At 47.1% G+C, this 17,407-nt stretch overlaps 1 protein-coding gene across 1 annotated transcript in view; it reads right to left on the bottom strand.

Annotated features, from left to right (window-relative positions):
- LOC126517595 (UV excision repair protein RAD23 homolog A-like) overlaps positions 1–17,407 on the bottom strand; it is an 89,908-nt gene that overhangs the window by 51,756 nt on the left and 20,745 nt on the right. Inside the window, exons 4-5 of the mRNA XM_050167364.3 lie at positions 13,357–13,574; positions 3,304–3,487 (exon numbers count right to left, since the gene is read on the bottom strand). Of these exons, the coding sequence (XP_050023321.1) occupies positions 3,304–3,487; positions 13,357–13,574 (402 nt within the window). The remainder of the gene's footprint in view (positions 1–3,303; positions 3,488–13,356; positions 13,575–17,407) is intronic.

Genomic DNA, 17,407 nt, shown 5'->3' with positions numbered 1-17,407 from the left:
ACTACTTTTAAACTGAAACTACTGTTTAAGCGGGTACGGTTTAACGAGGTTTTACTGTAATTATTTTTTTCTTTTTTTCCAGAAAAGCAAAGCTGTGTAGAGTGCAAACTTACGAAATAATGTTGTTGCATTTATTACAAAAATGTTCTGAAATATTCCTTTCTTTAGCAGTTAGATGGATTTCTCTCAATTCCCATTTGATATAAAATTGGGTTAAACAGCATACTTGCTAATTTGCACTCTTTGTTCGTTTTCGTATGTCAATATTTATTATGCCATATATAGTTTGGTAGATAGCTCACCTCCAAGCAATTTACGCAATAAAGCTGCATTTCTTCAATTTCTGGAAAGTTATTTACTCTGCAAAAAAACTGGATGTAAATTTAAAGAGAGTCTACTGTATATCAAACTTTTTTGTGATCCCCTTCAGATTCAATAAATCCGGGTTTGACTGTGATAGCTGCTACTGTTGCACTTAAAGAAGAACCAAGTTCACTGAAGAAGACATGGCAGAAAACAACCCTCCATGGTCCTTTAGTGATGTGACGCAGGCTTCTGCAGTGGCACTAGATTACCCAGTAATGACTCGTCGCAAACTCATCCGTGGCGAGGAATGTTGGCCCTATGTGTGCAGACAACTCTAATGAAATGCCCTTCTTTGTTGCGAAGCTTTATTGTAATCAGTTGATGACTACAACTTGCTTGTATGGGCTATGTGTGGCATGAGGTCATAGAAAGGTCCCTGTGTAATGCTCACTGCAGGGCTATGCTAGGGAAAAGGATATGTTAATGATGATGATAATCTTAGAGAATGTACTGCATTTACTCTAATCTAAGGTGCACATGTCCCAATAAAATGGGTCAAAAATTGCATGTGCATTCGAATCGAGTACAACCCTAATTCTGTGATACCATATCACCATTGGTATCTCAATATGGCCACCTCGTATGTGCTTCGAGCCTAGCTGCTGCAGCTTCCTCCATGTGCTGTATAGTACAGTGAAACCTCGTTAAACCGTAGTTGGCCGGAGCTCGGAAAAAGTACGTACTAAACGGTAGTACTGTTTAACCGAAATAGCATGAGATCGCCCTTTTACCTGTAGAAAACGGAACTCAGAGAAAGTGCGATGAAAGGGGAAAAAACATGCAGTATTTATTCACTTCGCGCGACATAAGTGTTATTTTCGTTTGATGCCGCGGCGGCCTAGCACGACGACAGCAGCCTCAAACTTACTCAAGCTGCGTGCCAGCTTCTCAGCCAGCCCCCCTCCTCTCGGCAAACACTCGCACGGCAGATTCCTCGTTGGCGTTACGTATTCTCCGTGTACGCGCGCACTAGTGCTGCATAAGTTCCGGGGCGCCTTTTTCATTGCCGGGTGCCGGAGTTCGGACAACTTTTGGTTTGGAATAGTTACGTTATCGCGCCCCTGTTCTCGTTGCGACGATTGCATTCACGAGGCTGACGTAACGCGCAGCTTCTGCCACTGTAGGGCCTGAGTCGCCCGTGCTGTTGCTTTCCGTGTCGTCCTCATCACTGTCGCTAGTCGACACTTCGGCAACAACAGAGGCAACGATGGCGAAAAGTCGAACCTCGTAGCCGACATCTCTTTGCGGTCGCAGCAGCGCTGCCGAGCAACTTCGCATTCCAAATGCCACACACTGTAGTCAACAGCAGATCCATGTCGCGGGCCAGCGCCGACTTCATGTCACGTTCGATAGCACAGACGATGTCTAATTTTTCTTCTATGCTGAGCACCCGGCGTCTTTTTTTATCCGAGCTTCGGCATGACGCGAGTCCTCGCTTGCGCGACGCCATGACGCTCTCTGGAACGGCGTCGAAATGATGTTGATGTTGATGCGGCTTCACGTGCAAACGCACAGGGCGCTTGGAGGCCGTTGTACCGATCTCTGAGGCTTGTTGATCTGCCGGACCGCCCGGTGGAGACGACGCACCGCCGTGTTTGCGCGACGAAAAGTGGAAAGGCTACGTTTTAACCGATGCGTACACAATAAGCTGGTACGATTTATGCGGATACTAAATACATTATGTTCAATGGCCGCTGAGCCGGGGAATTGACTTTACTACTTTTAAACCGAAACTACTGTTTAAGCGGGTACGGTTTAACGAGGTTTTACTGTATGTGTGCTTAGGTTAGCCCACTGTCTGCTTTCCCGATTTCTGCATTTGCTCTATCAGCATGGAACTGCCGGCTGCAAAGACGCACTGAGTGTTTATCACAATGCCACAATTAAAAGGAAAGTGATCACGTGTGCGGAGACAGGCGGAAATAGGACCGTGTCATGGGCATTCGGAGTTCCTGAAACTTGCGTGCGGGACTGACTCAAGCAGGAGAGGCGTTCTACTCCGGCAGCTGCTGCGTAAGCACGGTTGCGCGGCCGCTATCTTGAAAGCGATCTGCGATGGAGACAGTCTACGCATCTAGCCGCACCGCACTGTGTTCTCGTCGCTTAGTTCATGTTAAAGCGAGAGGCTGCACAAAGGTCAATTCGCTCGCTCCTGGTACCGCACTTTCTCACTGCAGTGTTCTGATAAAAGCTTTCCGTGGTCATTGAGTGAGAAGTGTTCGTGTTTGCTTGTGCGCGCATGGCACCATGCTTGTTAATTTAGCTAGTAGCAAATGCTTAAAAGCTGATACGGCCGATAAAACTAGTATCCTTACTTTTCGTATAGCTGTCTACTAATTTGCTATCGCAATCGATGCTTCGCCTTTCAGGCGAAACGGTGACTTTTTTTATTTATTCCAACTTTAGTGCATTGGGAGTAAATCCTTGTTCTTCCAAATGAGAGAAAGTTGTATTTCTGCATGAAATAATGAAACGCGCGGTACCGTAAAGGACTTTTCTTTTTTTTAGGCCACGGCAAACAGGTGTGCCTTACAATCGAGGGTACTTTAAAATCAAGTAAATACGGCAACAGACTGACACCTATGAGCATGTGCAGTACAACACTTATGCCAGGGAAATCACACTATAGGCAGTATATCATCTGACCAGACCTCATTCCTCTGCACTGCAAGCAGCTGAGCAAGGAAGAGCATTTTGATCTAGCTTACTATAAAAATAAGAAATGGTAAGCATTTTGAGATCACACTGTCCTTGCAACATAGAAGACCACATCAATTTAGGTGTGACTACATGCAGATTACTCAATCTAAGTAATGGAACAGTATGGTAGATGCACAGTGTTGCAACACACGAGAATTATGTATATTAGTAAAACAGAAATGATAGGCGAAGTGCAGTCAGCAGAGCTGCAGTCGCAACCTGCCGTGGGGGCCTCACCGTCAGGAGGTACTCAACGGCCCGGTCGGGGTTGTTGAAGCTGGCGCGCAGGGCCCTCTCCACCTGCGGCCGCTCGTAGCCCATCTCCATGATCTGCTGCACCATGCGCTCGTACTCGTCGCCCATCACCAGCGCCGAGGCCGCCATCGCCAGGCCCGTGCCACCAGTCTCGGCTGTTGGCCGTCTGCGAGGCATGGGTTACAGATGGCAGAGTCAGTGGGGCATGCCTGAAAGGCTCACTACCCGACGAGGCACTTCATTACAGGGCAACTCCAACGAAATGTTGGACTGCGCAATGGGCCTAGTTTGAGATTAGTTAACACACAGAGGAACCTCTGTGCAAAACCTGACATGATAAAACTAGCAGAAGCAACACGCCGCCATTACCACTTGCTGAGAGGGACGCATGACCTCCAAGACAAGGGGGCACCCATGCTATTTTAATTCTTCGAGGTACAGTAGACAATGGATTTTTCGGACTCAAGAAATTTTGACTTGTTGGATATTCTGGACTTCATAAATGCACTGTCAGGGTTCCTACTGACCCAATGCATTTTTGCCACCGATTTTCCACACTAAATTGCTTGCTCTGAGCCACGCTATCCGATCTCTGAGGCCACCATGTTGGATGTTAAGCTGGCTTGGCTTCCAGTGGCTCGTTCTATAGCCTCCAAGATTGGGACACATACACCATCCCCTTGTCTCGGAGGGCATGCCCACTCTACCTAGGCCAATAAAACGCTCTGGGGACGACACTTTCTTCTTTATTTTTCGGTCAGCACTATTGTCATAAGCGCTTGCTGGATCCATTATTTTGTTTTTTAGTTTTCGGTTGCCATTTGGGCGTGGTGTCCAAAGAGCAGGTGTGTCTCGGAGACACACGTCTGTGCGTGCTTGTGTGGCTTTGCATTTGCATGATTGGCGCGACCTCCTTTGTCTTCGCGAGAGCCAAGTGGTGCAAAATTACGTGGCTCACTTCTTCAACTTCCATGGCAATCTCCGCCAACAGACATCACCAACGCGGTGACACTCTTGTCGACCGTAAGGAGACAACATCACTCTCGCACAAATCCAAGCAAATCTGATTGCCTGCATGCGATGCCCTGGCCTCCAAGTGAAGGCATTACTAGAGATTTTCTTAAGCCACTCTAAGCCTATTAAATTTGATTTTTCTGACTGTTCAACATTTCGGACTATTTTTTGGTACCCACGAGGTCCAGAAAATCGGTCGGCTACTGAATAGCATTGAAAACTTATTTTTCTATTTACTTATTCATTTAAGAACCTGCATTGCCCTTGAGGCATTATTGTAGGGGGATACAACAATGGAATACATTTCTACAGACGCTTAAAGCAATGCAGAAAAACAACACTTTGCTATTCTGCTTAGCAACAACTCGGAAAATTAAAAAATCTAGAAAACGTTGAATACTAAAGAAAAAATACAGGCACATTGCCAAAGTCAATCATACAATGTAGGAGGAGCAAAACTTCGGGGAAAGAGGAGAAAGGTGTAACAACATCGTGAGGCAGTTGGTTCCAATCGTGTATACTAGTGCATGGCATAAGTAAGTTTAAGAACGTCAAAGGCGTCCTGAAATACTTTTTGAACATTGTACGAAAATGTTGCCAATCTGTCGTAGAGGCTGCTGTGAACGTGTGAGCTCAGTATTACTGCACTGCATGCAGCAGGGAATTTACAATCTGGAGCCATAAACAGCAAAAAATTCCTTGCTCGCACTTTCGCAATGCCTTCATGTGGCATCATCAAGAGCAGCTGGCCCAACAATGCTATTAGTTGATTTTACGATCAAGAGAGCATCCTCAGTACTACACAACTGCCAATTCTGAGTTGCATAAATTAATGTATATGTACGTCTGCAATCTCAAGAAAGTAGAAAAATCATCTTATATTTGCATTGTACGTAGCTGCATCAGCTGCGTGCGGCCTCCCGAGATGGCAGTGGCATGCTGCATGGCATGGTGTACCGTGGCCGCCATGGGGTGCCGCAACAAGATCTTTCGCTGCCGTGACATTCAACTCGCGGCCAGAGCTTTACCCTCTTGGCTTCTCCAAGCTCTAGCTTCTAGCGCACTAGAAGCTAGAGGCACGATAGGATCTTATCACACTTATACTTTATACGGAACATGATGCGGCTCCACTTTGGCGGTCGCTCTTGTTGCGCTGCGTGTGATTTAAGAGTTTGCAAGCAGCCACTTGTAATTGAACCATTTGACCACCTGCATCCATGGGAATTTCCATTTAGTGTCTCGGCATTCCCTTGTGGCAGAATCAAAATTTCGTTATATTGCAATCACAAACACATTTTGTTAAATGGAGGTTCTGTGTTCTATGAACAAAATGTTATGAAAAGTTCAATACTTCATTAGACCGAGAACTTCATTACAGTCGAACCCGGCTATATCGAACTTGCAAAAAAACGCCTATCAGTTCGATATAGGGCATAATTCGATATAAGCCTGCTAAAGAATTGGACATCATAAAGACACATACCATTTATAAAAGCACTTTATTGATGAAACCAGCTTAGTTTCGCTTCAAGTAGTCCTGTATTTCCTTCTGCTTGGGCAATTTTGCTGCCTGCGACGCATACGCTTCTCCACATTGTCTAAAGAGTCGGATTAACAGAGTCCGCAACCTTCCACATTTGCGGGGAAGCGCCAGACTAGTGCGAGTGCACCAATCACCTCGGATGATGTCAGCAAAAGACCGTCGTTGCTTTCCTCATTGTGCCCACTATCACTTGTGATCGGTACGAAGTCGGCAATGTAGTCTTCGTTTTCGGGCTCTTCTGTGGTTACGATACCATCATCCGCACTCACAAACTCGTCGACCATTGATCTGTCAACGGCCTCTCGAAATTCTGATACCTCGCTTCAAACTTCGGTGCACTCATCAAAATTTTCAGTCACCACTGCGTAGGCGGAAGCTGGCACGTCTGAAGCAATTTTGGATGAACTACTTGTACACGGCCATGCGTACACGTTGTGTGCCACGGGCACTGGGTCAAGAGTTTGTCTGCTTTAGCCCTCATCTCCCCCTTATTCTCTAAGATCGTGCCGAGAGTGCTCATCAGACTCTTGCACACTGCGGAGCATCCGACTTCTCACCGCGTTCGACCCAATTTATGATTTCAAGCTCCATGGCGAAAGGCAGATTCTGTTGCTTCATCACTGCAACCCTGCGGAAGAAGGCCCACAAGGCACAAACACCATGAACCAGAAAAGCTGCGAGACAACTCGCACTTGCGCCATCTTGCACAACGAGGGCACAAGAGCCTCTGATTGGCTGTCTGAGCAAGCGCTGCAGGCGAGCCAGGATAGTTTTTTGCAGGGGGGTGTCGACATCTTGCCCGACACAACGTGGTCACAGTAGGGAGAGCGGTTGGATGAAGCTGTGCCACTAGGTGTCCCCGCTGTCACGAGGGAAACCCAACTTCTGGGGCACTATTGCGCCGCTTAATGTTCGATAATCGGGTGCTGTTGGTATTTTTGTTTGATTTAATTATAACTTTTCCTACATATACTCATTGTAACTACACCGTGTTGAGAAATTGTTCGATATTCAGAATAATTCGATGCAAACAGGTTCGATATAGTCAGGTTCAACTGTATATTGAAGTTCGTTACATCGAGGTCCAACTGTATAAATATTCGCATTCAAAATGAGTAAAAAAAATCGCTACGAAATAGATATGCACAAGCTTCAACCCTTTCAAGCCGTGCACATGGAGTTTGAGCAATGTTGATCTTGTTTAGTGAAGGTGAGGCCTGGTGCCGTCAAGTTCGTGCCCCCGCTAACGGCAGACCTGAACTGAAAAATAAGTAGTTAAAATGAAGGAAACTGCTTTTATAGTTCCGTTCTGGCCTTCGTGATCTGAAATCAACTACTCCTCACTTCGCATGGCACATAAGCAATAAGGGGCAAGAGGGAACGCAGCAATATGCCAACATCTGTACGTTACCATTCCCGTAGGCTGCCGGTCACATTCACTACGTAGATGGGTGGGTCTGTACGTGTTTTCATGCTGGCACATTTCTTATTTACAGAGATGTACTGTTTACATTTGCATCACATGGGAAATAAGATATGGTGCATTCAGTACAACAACATAAACAACTGTCTCGCTCAGTTATACCAACAGTGTCGGCAATTGCATCCATTTTCATGAGCACAGTTTTCTCTAATAATGCTTTATGGCCAATATAAATTGAATGTATGATGAAGTTAAAAGCAAGAATAAGTAATAAATGAACAGCCCGTAACATATGTACCTGCTGGGTCACAGTTGCTGTTGTTTAAGTCAATCAGCCACTTATATCGACTCGTGTCAGGGTGGAACAATGCGGCTCATATGCGCAGATATGTATGTCTTGCTACGTTTTGACATTACTTCATATCAGCAATGCGCTGTTTCCACAATATTTGAAGCTAACAATGATTACAACAACGAACAGCAAGAAGCTTGGTAGCGGATGTCGAAGTAGCTAGGCTTAGCGCAGCCGCACTGGTGGCTATGGAGAGCACAACTAGCCGGTCTGGCGGAGGGGCTTCTGCGCCGCTACCTTCAGTAATGTCAGATGTCACGTGCGGTCAGGTGTCACATTTTTCTTTCTTTTCTTTTTTCGATTCATTGGTTGTGTAAGTTCTCATAGGTGGCGTTGTTCATGTCGGTAGCCTAGGGTGCCTCGATGTCTTCCTCCCCCGCCGTTAGGAGGGCATTGAGGCACCCTACGGCGGCCCCGTGCGACCAGATGAGAAGTGTTTGCTGTTAGGCTAGTTTTTTGTATATGATGCCAAGAACTGCAGCCACAAACAATAACAAAAACATTGTGAGAAACGGTCCAAGGAATGAATGAATGAATGAATGAATGAATACAATCACCAACCGATAAATCTCACACCGACAATCTGGACATGCTTGGTAGGCCCCATAGACTTAATGTGTAAGGACAACCGATATTTCGGACAGCCTCTAGCTCTACATTCGATTATCCAGACTCCATCTATGGCTGTAGCGTACGCTAACTCTGCTGCCATTTATACTCTGGCAACCTTGACGAGACATCAAGTATGGCCTCAGAGATTACACGCTAGATAGTAATCCCCGAAGCCTTGCCTTGGTAGCAGCACTGCACTTCATAGATTTAATCACAAATGCGCCTCTTGGAGGCTTTACCTGAACTGTGAAGTCACATCAACATCGCTATCATATCCTTTTCCAGCGGCACCACGCATGGCCCGCTATCGCCATTGTTTTTTGAGTCTGTATTGTGGGCAGCGTTCTGCTCTGTGGTTCTGCCATACTGTGCTTGTTTGTTTAGTTTGTGTTCCAGACAGCGCTCTGCTGGCTCCGAGAAGTCTTTCTAGTGAAGTTATAGATAGGCTTCATCAGATGACACCAAAGGTGCCCTTGGAGTCCGAATGAGCCTGGCTCCGCAACTGAAGAGGGAGAATTGTTGCCTATCACAACGAGCTGAAATGTGAACATCATTGATGACGTGCTAGGCTGCGGTGAGTGGACTCCTGCCACCGTTAGATTTGAAGACTTTGCAGACGTTGACAGCACGGTTTCTTCGTGTGCCAAACTGAACGATGACGAAATAATTGAGCAAGTTCTCCCACCGTCAAACAGCGACTCTGACTTGGATCACGATGTGCCGTGTGCTCTGGAGCCTTGCGCATGCTGATCTAACTCAACTAGTACAATGAGTACAATGAAATTCAAAACTCGCAGAAATACAGGCGGATTTGGTTGCACGTAAGCGGACGTGCGTGCAGCAATGAATCAATCACTACTTCCTTGCACAGGGGGCCCTAAAACTTACATAAAATAACTTTTTTTTCGATACATTCATTCTTTCGGACATTCAATAGTTTGGACTTATGTACGTTCTCCGTGGAGTCCGAATTATCTGTCGTTGACTGCTTAACTTTGTTTTAAACAGCTTTTCGTCCCTGAATCAGATGCTTCTGGAAGATACAAGCACGTTTTTTTTTGTTTTATACTTGGCATCGGATGACGCGAAGCACCAACTTTTGATTCTCGCACCGCAATTCATGAAACAGGATCCCATTCCTAGAAGGCCTTTCCATGAAGTCATTTAGTGTAGAACCAACGCAGTGCTTTCTTTTTTCTTTCTTTTTGTGCACAGCTGCTGAACAGCCAGGGTCTGCATTCATATTGTTGTGGCATTGTTGAGTACATTCTCTGTAGTGCTCAAGTTCAATTATTCTGCACGTAGTAACGTCTACTCTATGTGCCGTACAATACTGGTTCTCGTCATTGTGCAGTGGGCAGATCTCTGTTCCAATAATTGACTTTCCAAAGTTAAATGAGTTGCAGCATTAAAAAAAAAGTTGAATAAGTGACTATGTTTGATGTTAACTAAATTAACTGTTATTTAAATGATTATGTTGTCGATCTGGCTGTCAAGGCTTGATAATCACATGAAAGTGTTTCATTTCTATAGCCCAAAAATTATGTGCTACCGTATTTACTCAATTCTAATGCACCCTTGATTGTAACATGCACCCATTTCCCATAACCCAAAAATAAAAAGAAAAGAAAAGAAAGCACTTTTGATTGTAACGCGCACCCGTTTGCCGTGACCTAAAAAAAGAAAAGTCCTTTACAGTACTGCCCACCTCATTCTTTCATACAGAAATACAACTTTCTCTCATTTGCAAAGAAACAAAGATTTACTCCCAATGCACTAAAGTTGCGATAAATAAAAAAAGTCACCATTTCGCCTGAAAGGCGAAGCATCGATTACGATAGCAAATTAGTAAACAGCTAAACGAAAAGTAAGGATAGTAGTTTTATCAGCCGTATAAACTTTTAAGCATTCGCTTACTAGCTAAATTAACAAGCACGGTGCCATGTGCGCACAAGTAAACATGAACACGTCTTACTCAATGACTGCAGAAACTCTTTATAAAAACGGTGGAGCGAGCAAGTGCGGTAGCAGGAGCGAGCGAATTCACCTTTGTGCGGCCTCTTGCTTCAACATCAACTAAGCAACGAGAACACAGCGCGGTGCACCTAGATGTGTAGACTGTCTCAATCACAGATCGCTTTCAAGATAGGAACTGCGTGGCCACGCCGTACGTAGCAGCTGCCGGAGTAAAACAACTCTCCTGTTTGCACCAGTCCCGCACGCAAGTTTCGAGAAATCCAAACGCCCATGATGCGGCCCGATTTCTGTCAGTCTCCGCACATGTGATTGCCTTCCTTTTAATTGCGGCATCATGATGAACTTGGCCTGTCCTTGTAGTTGGGATTTCCATGGTGACAGAGCAACCACAGAAAACGGGAATGCGCACGGTGCAATAACCTAAGCCAAAGGAAGCATTGCCTAAGCCCACATACTGCAGCACATCGAGGAAGCTACAGCAGCTAGGCTTGAAGCGCGTATGAAGCGGCCATTTTGAAATGACGATGGCAATATGGTAACGCAGATTTTAGGCTCGCACTCGATTCAAACGTACACGCAATTTTTGGACCCATTTTATTGGAAAAAAAGTGCGCATTAGATTCGCGTAAATACAGTAAGCAAACAAATTTACACAGCTCCATGGGGTCTCATTACCACTGGCTGTGACAAAATTATTCGCGCCGTCCACACTACAGGCACAACAAGCTACACACAACTAGTGCAAACGTTGAACCTCTAAACACCAGCGTTCACGACCTTGAGGGTTCTCTACCTTCATGAGCAATTGAGGTCAATCCAAATCAAACACTTACAGTCGCCGACCGATTTTCTGTACCTTGTGAGGACCGAAAAATAGTCTGAAAAATCAAAGTCCGAAAAACTTGTTCAGCCAAAAAAATATTTATTAGTCTTAGAGCAGCTTAAGAGAACTGTAATAATGCCCTGCTTCATACTACGCTTGGAGGCAATCAGACTTTCTTATTAAGTGATTATGGCGACAGTGTTGACCGAAAAAGGAAATAAGCAAGAAAAAGTGCCGTCCCCTAGAGCGTTTTGTCAGCCAAGGAAGAGTGGACACTGCCTCCGAGACAAGAGAATGTCATGCACTCTTTATTGAAAGTGGGAACGTCCCAATCTTGGAGGCTATAGAGTGGGCCACTGGAAGCCAAGCCAGTGGAAAATGCAACATGGCAACTTCTAAGATCGGGTAGCATGGCTCGGAATGAGCGATTTAGTCCGGAAAATAGAACTGTGGTGCCTAGATTCGTCCGAAAAATCGGTCGCGAAAATGCGTTAGCTCTACAAGAACCCTGACAGTGCATTTATGAAGTCCAGAATATCCGCCAAGTCCGAATTTTTGGAGTCAGCAAAGTCTGTCAGCAACTGTAGATTTTATTTGGAATAAGGACGAACAAAGTCAATTGCAATTGAAAATGACCGGGTAGAAGTGCTCGGTCCAAACTTAGTTCTATCTAGACCAAGGTAGCTTGTGATTGAAGGTGGCCCTTTGACAGCGGTATCAGTCACCTCTAGCAATTAGTGCAGTCGCATGACTTTCTTCATGAAGAACGAACCACAAACTGCATGTTGGCAGCAGCCAATGATTGTCCTAGATGTTTCAGCTCGTCATACGATTTTAAGCAGCCAGACCAAATGTCATCATCATGTTTTAAGTTATACAAGTGCCTTGTAAGAATGAGTGCCTGAGCATCAATAGTGTCGCTTGTTGTCGACACACCAATGCCATATACACAAAGTTAATAAACAAACAAACAGAAAGTGTGCGAAAACGAGCCAGCACATGAAGACGCGCACTGGAAACACACGGGTCAAGCCAAGCAAATAAAAAGAAATAAAAAAAAATTGACTCGCCATCCCAAGCCCTGAGAAAGTGGATGTCCAGCGAAGCTGTTGAAAACCACCACTGCAACTGGTGAGGGGGGGGGGGGGGGGGGTATAAAATGCTTTATTGCTCAAGCTCTCCCTCCAGTGCATTATTCAGTCACAGGAGTATGTGGATGTGCTAACTTACCCTTGTTCTGGAATTCCACGTCAATACGACAAGCGGCAGCATGCCGCCGCTGGTCGTATTGCCGTTTCTTTTTTCATTTGCAGCTCCTCATATTTACGCTGTTCCTCGGGAGTCCTATGTGTTGCCTACGCATAGCGGTGCTGAAACAACAGCTGCCGTCCCAACAGCAGCTTGCACAACAGTAATCTTTACTGGGAAATGTATGCGGGGAGCAGTAAGTGGTTCGCACTGTTAGCAGGAGCGCCTTATCAATTATGTGGTTTGGATGTTTGTTTTTTATCGAAACAAAATAAAAATTAGATTATGGGGTTTTACGTGCCAACACTAGGATCTGATTATTAGGAACGCCATAGCTGGGGACTCGGGAAATTTCGACCGTCTGAGGTTCTTTAACGTCCACCTGTACCTAAGTAAATTTTGCCCCCATCGAAACGTGGCCGCCGTGGCCGGGATTGAAATGAATGCTTTGCTCTATGTTGTATGCTTGATACTAAAGAATGTATGCACTTTTCGCTTCATAATCGCTGAAGGTTTCTTTCTTCGGCGAGGATGACGCCGTGAAAAATCCCAACTTACCAGATGCTAACAGCCTCATGGTAAAAGCTACCACACACGTGACGTAGGACATCACTGAAGGTGGCGGCACAGAAGTCCCAGTCTAGATGAACGAGTTGTGAAAAAAGCCTCTCTTATGGCTACGGCTGCCAACGGATCTGCATGCGAGAGTGCCAGTTCGAAGCGGCCAGATAATCAAAATGGCGACGGTGGTGGCTTCGATAACGCCGTCTCAGACCTGCGGTGATGACATAAAATCTGGAAAATCGGACGGCGAAGGTTCTTTAAGTCTAAAGTTTCAGACCTTGTTATACAATGATTTTATGGAGTATGCGGCAGTGCCGCAAAAGTGCCCAAATTATCGGGCATGTCCGAAAAATCAGCCGTCCAGAAAATCTGCTGTTGACTATGCAAAATTTTTTCGCCCCATACCTCGAAGAACAACTTTTAAAGATTTCCGGTTAGGCCCATGATACTGCAGCCCTTTTGATTTTAGCTTCACTCACGAGGTAGGTGTGGTTGCCGCAGAATGCGTCGGTGACTGCGTTGGACTTTTGGAGGCGCCGCTGGGGGCCTCCGCAGGCTTTTGCGCTTCTGCAGCCGGCTTTCCAGTCGCTGCCACAGCCGCAGGTGTGGCGGTGCCGCTTGCCATCCCCGCAGATGCCACCGTTGATGTCGCACCAGGCCCCGGTGTCGTGGCCGTCGCATCAATCGACTGTTTGGGCTAGACGGCAGACAAAAGAGTGAAAAGAAGAAGAAGCCGAGAGCATGCAACCTTCAATAGCATCCATTTAAAGGGGCACTAACACGAAAAATGATTTTCCCCTGCAATGGCAAATTAAATTGCCCTTCTACAATACCAAAAAAAAGTCACTCTTACTATGAGAAAAGGTTTGGTAGCCCAGAAAAAAGGCAAAAACGAGATGTGTGGCAACGCCACCTTGAAGTCACGGATTGTGACAGTGTTCGCTAGAGCCTAGTTAATTGTTCATTAGTAAAATTAGACTTCATTGTGTTTTGAAGGAGTCAATGAGTGAACTTGTAAGTTTCGGGAGCTTTTACAGAGCCAACCTGGTGCAAAGATAAAGAAATACTACTTTGAAATCTGACGTCATGCTGACGTACCAGCATTCGGGTTTTGGAATGAAATTTAATGAGTGAAACTTGAATATGTCAGAACCTATGTGAATGCTGCTGTCAACATGATAGCAAAACTGGCGTCAGGTTGAAGACACCTTTGGAATCCTCCACCTACCTACAGTGGAATCTCGATGATACTATCACGGCTAATACGAATTTCTGGATGATACGAATTTTTCTGTGGTCCCGGCCAAGCCCCATTACTTTGCAACGTGCTAGAGAACGGTTGTTACGAATCAATTTTCGGCCCACATCGGTTAATACGAAAATTACCGAAGACACTGGAAATTGTAAAGTGTGCTTCGCGAAAGCCAGACGCTGCTGCCGTCTGCGCTCCGCTTAGCTGGCTTTGCTGTTCGGTGAAATGGCCAGTCGCTGCTGCCGTCTGCGCTCCAATTCACTCGCTTTGGTGTTCGGCGATATCGCCTGTCGCTGCTGCCGCTTTCGTTCTGCTTCCCTGCCTTTGATACCCGACGATCTAATCAGTCGCTGTTGGCGTTTCGGTTCTGCCTCCCTTGCTTTCGCATCTGGTGACATGTTCAGTCGTAGCATGCACTCTTTGTTCTTCTGGCGTTTGGTGTTGGGGGAATCCGGCGTCCGTTGCCGCTTCCCCGAACCGCTTGGTGCGCAATCACTGGGCCACTTCAGAGCCATGCGTCACACCCACTCACCTGCAATGAGACGTCTGGCGAAAGAACGGCACTGCAGCCATAGAGAAAGAAATTGTGCAGCTGCCACCACAGACGCGCGCGCGCTCGTTCTACCGCTACTGTGTGACGTCACGGTTGCTATGCGCAGCTGCGCCCCCACCAGCGCACCGGTTGCTAAGAAAGGGAGGAGGTTGCGCCGCTGCGCGGAGGAGAGGCCATAGTTGGCACGATTCCAGCGCACGGACGGACACGAGCATGAGTCCCACTGACGGCCGCGAAAGAAAACAGCGCGCAGACACGCGATTTCTCCCTTTCTCCTTTGGTGCTGAGGCGCGGACGCGGCGCTGGACAGCGCGGAGGCCGCGACTGGGCGCGAAGAGTTTGAAGCGATGGCGCTTTTGTTGCTTTTCCTCCTTTTCCGCGTGCCATCGGACGGAGTGGCTGCTGTGCTTTGGGCCACGTTCTTTGTGTTAGACGTGGGCGACGGCGAAGGACCACCACTCGCGGCTGAAACACTGCATGCGCTCGAAGTTCTGAGGCGCGCTATGGCCGCGGATGAAATCAGCGACAACACGTGTGTGGTATCCTGTGTTGGCTTCTGGTTTCGGTTTTGGGTCATTTACGCCAAACGCTGTAAGTTGCCTCCTGTTTCCCCTCGCACAAATAAAAGAGCATTCTTTGTCTAGTCCTCTACTGAAGCAGTCCGGCTCTTTCTTGTGGCGCTGCGCGCCCCGGCCGTTTAGGCCTCATGCCGTAAATCCTCCGTCCAGCCACCCCGTCGAAGCTACAACAAACTGGCGACGAGGTAAACCACTCACTTTACTTTTTACGTCCCCTTGCTTTTCTACTTCTGCTGCTCCCCTGCTTTCGGCATGCAAGACGCTACGTCCACTTCAACGTCGTCCACCGCAACTCCCCCGCCTTTGTTCTCCGTGCCCAGCATGGCGTTCGCACTCCCCATGCCGCTATTCCTTGCATTACCCGGTAGTCCTTCGGTACCGTGGCTCACATGGAAACGTTCTTTTTGCACATTTCTTCAGGCGACTAGATGCGAAGCATGACAAGACGAGAGGAAGAAAGCCATTTTACTGAGTAATTTAGGCTTTGAGGGGCAGCGTCTCTACTATGACCTCGCGTCGCAAACGGACCAGACGGCCGCTACGTTCGAAGACATTCTTCGCATCTTCGACCAGCACTACGAAGAAAGCTCCAATCCCCTCGCTACAAAGGCTAGCGCCTGCTTGTGCGTTCGGCGCTTGGCACGAGTCTCTTTGCGACCAAATCCTTTAAGGCGTCGCATCAACAAGAATACGAGAAAGGTTACTCTACGAAGGAGCGTCCCTCACGCTCAAGAAGGCCCAGGAAATCGGACGAACCGTACAGCAAGTTCACAAAGAACTTCAAGTCTTTAACAGCTCGTCTGTTCAGCGCGTCTCGCTGCAACGCCAAGATGGCGGTTCCCGCCACCTTTCTCCCTCGATCCGGCAGCTTCAAGATGGCGCTCGGCGGCATGGCGGAAAGTCGCGACCTGGGGAGGCCGGCCAACATGACGGGCGGCCCGAACTCCGCGAAGCCAGTCGAGACGTTGCGGGCCATTGCTGCCGATGTGGTTCACCTCACCACATCGCATCTGATCCAGGCTGTCCAGCCAAGCACGTTTCCTACCGTGCGTGCTGAAAAGTGCGACATTTCGCTTCAGTTTGCCGTTCGAGGAACCGAACGCAGTGACAGTCTCCTGCTCGAGCGCAGCTTGTTTCCGTTACCGCTGATACAGAATCAGCCTCTATAGTCCCGTTTGTGCTTACAATTCAAGCACCGAATTTCCATCCGGCAACAATTCGCGCCGAAGTCCTCATTGCGAATACTACACTCAAGTTGCTCGTGGACACAGGAGCTACAGTGTCGCTGATGAACAGCTCCCTATACGAAGAACATTTCAAGGTTTTTCCATTATATCCTTCGAGTCTTCGACTCGAGAATTATTTGCAGCAAGAAATTCTGCATTCAGGACATTTCTCCGTGCTCGTCAAGTATCGCAACAACGCTGCAGTAGTGACATTTCACGTCACGAACCAAGGCACTTCTCTTCTGGGCTTAGATGCCATTCAAGCTTTGGGCATTGACATTCAAGGGTCTTCGCTCACATGTCAAGTATCAGGAGTTCCAGCTGACCCAAGCATTCAGTTTCCGTCTCTTCCACCTAACGCTCCCTCGGAGTTCGCACAGTCGTACTCAGAACAATCAGAACTCGTAAATGACTTCATCCACGACGTTCATCTTCGAGCTTCAATGGAACCAGTCTCGGCGAAACTGCGTCCTCAAACTCGGTTTCTCCGTGGGCAAGTCTGCGCTGCAAACGGTATTTCGCCGCTGGAAAACAAAGTTCAGTCAGTTGTTGAGGCACCGCAGCCAACTGACAAGTCGCTGCATTCATTTCTTGGTGTCACGCGATAACTGATCCCCCAGTACGCTGAATTGGTAGAGCCGCTTAGGAAACTGCTAAAGCAAGGACAATCGTTTGTCTGGGATCAGGATACAGAGTATAGCTTCCAGACTATTAAGGAGGTGATTGCATGCGAATTCGGCTCTTACGCCAAAAGTGTTAAGAATTACGTGGACCGTTGTCGTGCATCAAAATGCCCTCAATTTCGTCCAGGAGATCTTGTCCGAGCACGTAACTCGAGAAAGTCCGTTCCTAAATACTTGGGTCCATTTAAGATTTACCGTAGGGCAGGTCGCAATACTTTCACGCTGGAAAATGGCAAAC

This window comes from Dermacentor andersoni, chromosome 11 (genome assembly GCF_023375885.2).
Source record: "Dermacentor andersoni chromosome 11, qqDerAnde1_hic_scaffold, whole genome shotgun sequence".
Lineage (NCBI taxonomy): Eukaryota > Metazoa > Arthropoda > Arachnida > Ixodida > Ixodidae > Dermacentor > Dermacentor andersoni.
The sequence above is the reverse complement of the archived record's forward strand: the minus strand, read 5'-3'. Positions and strand labels throughout refer to the sequence as shown.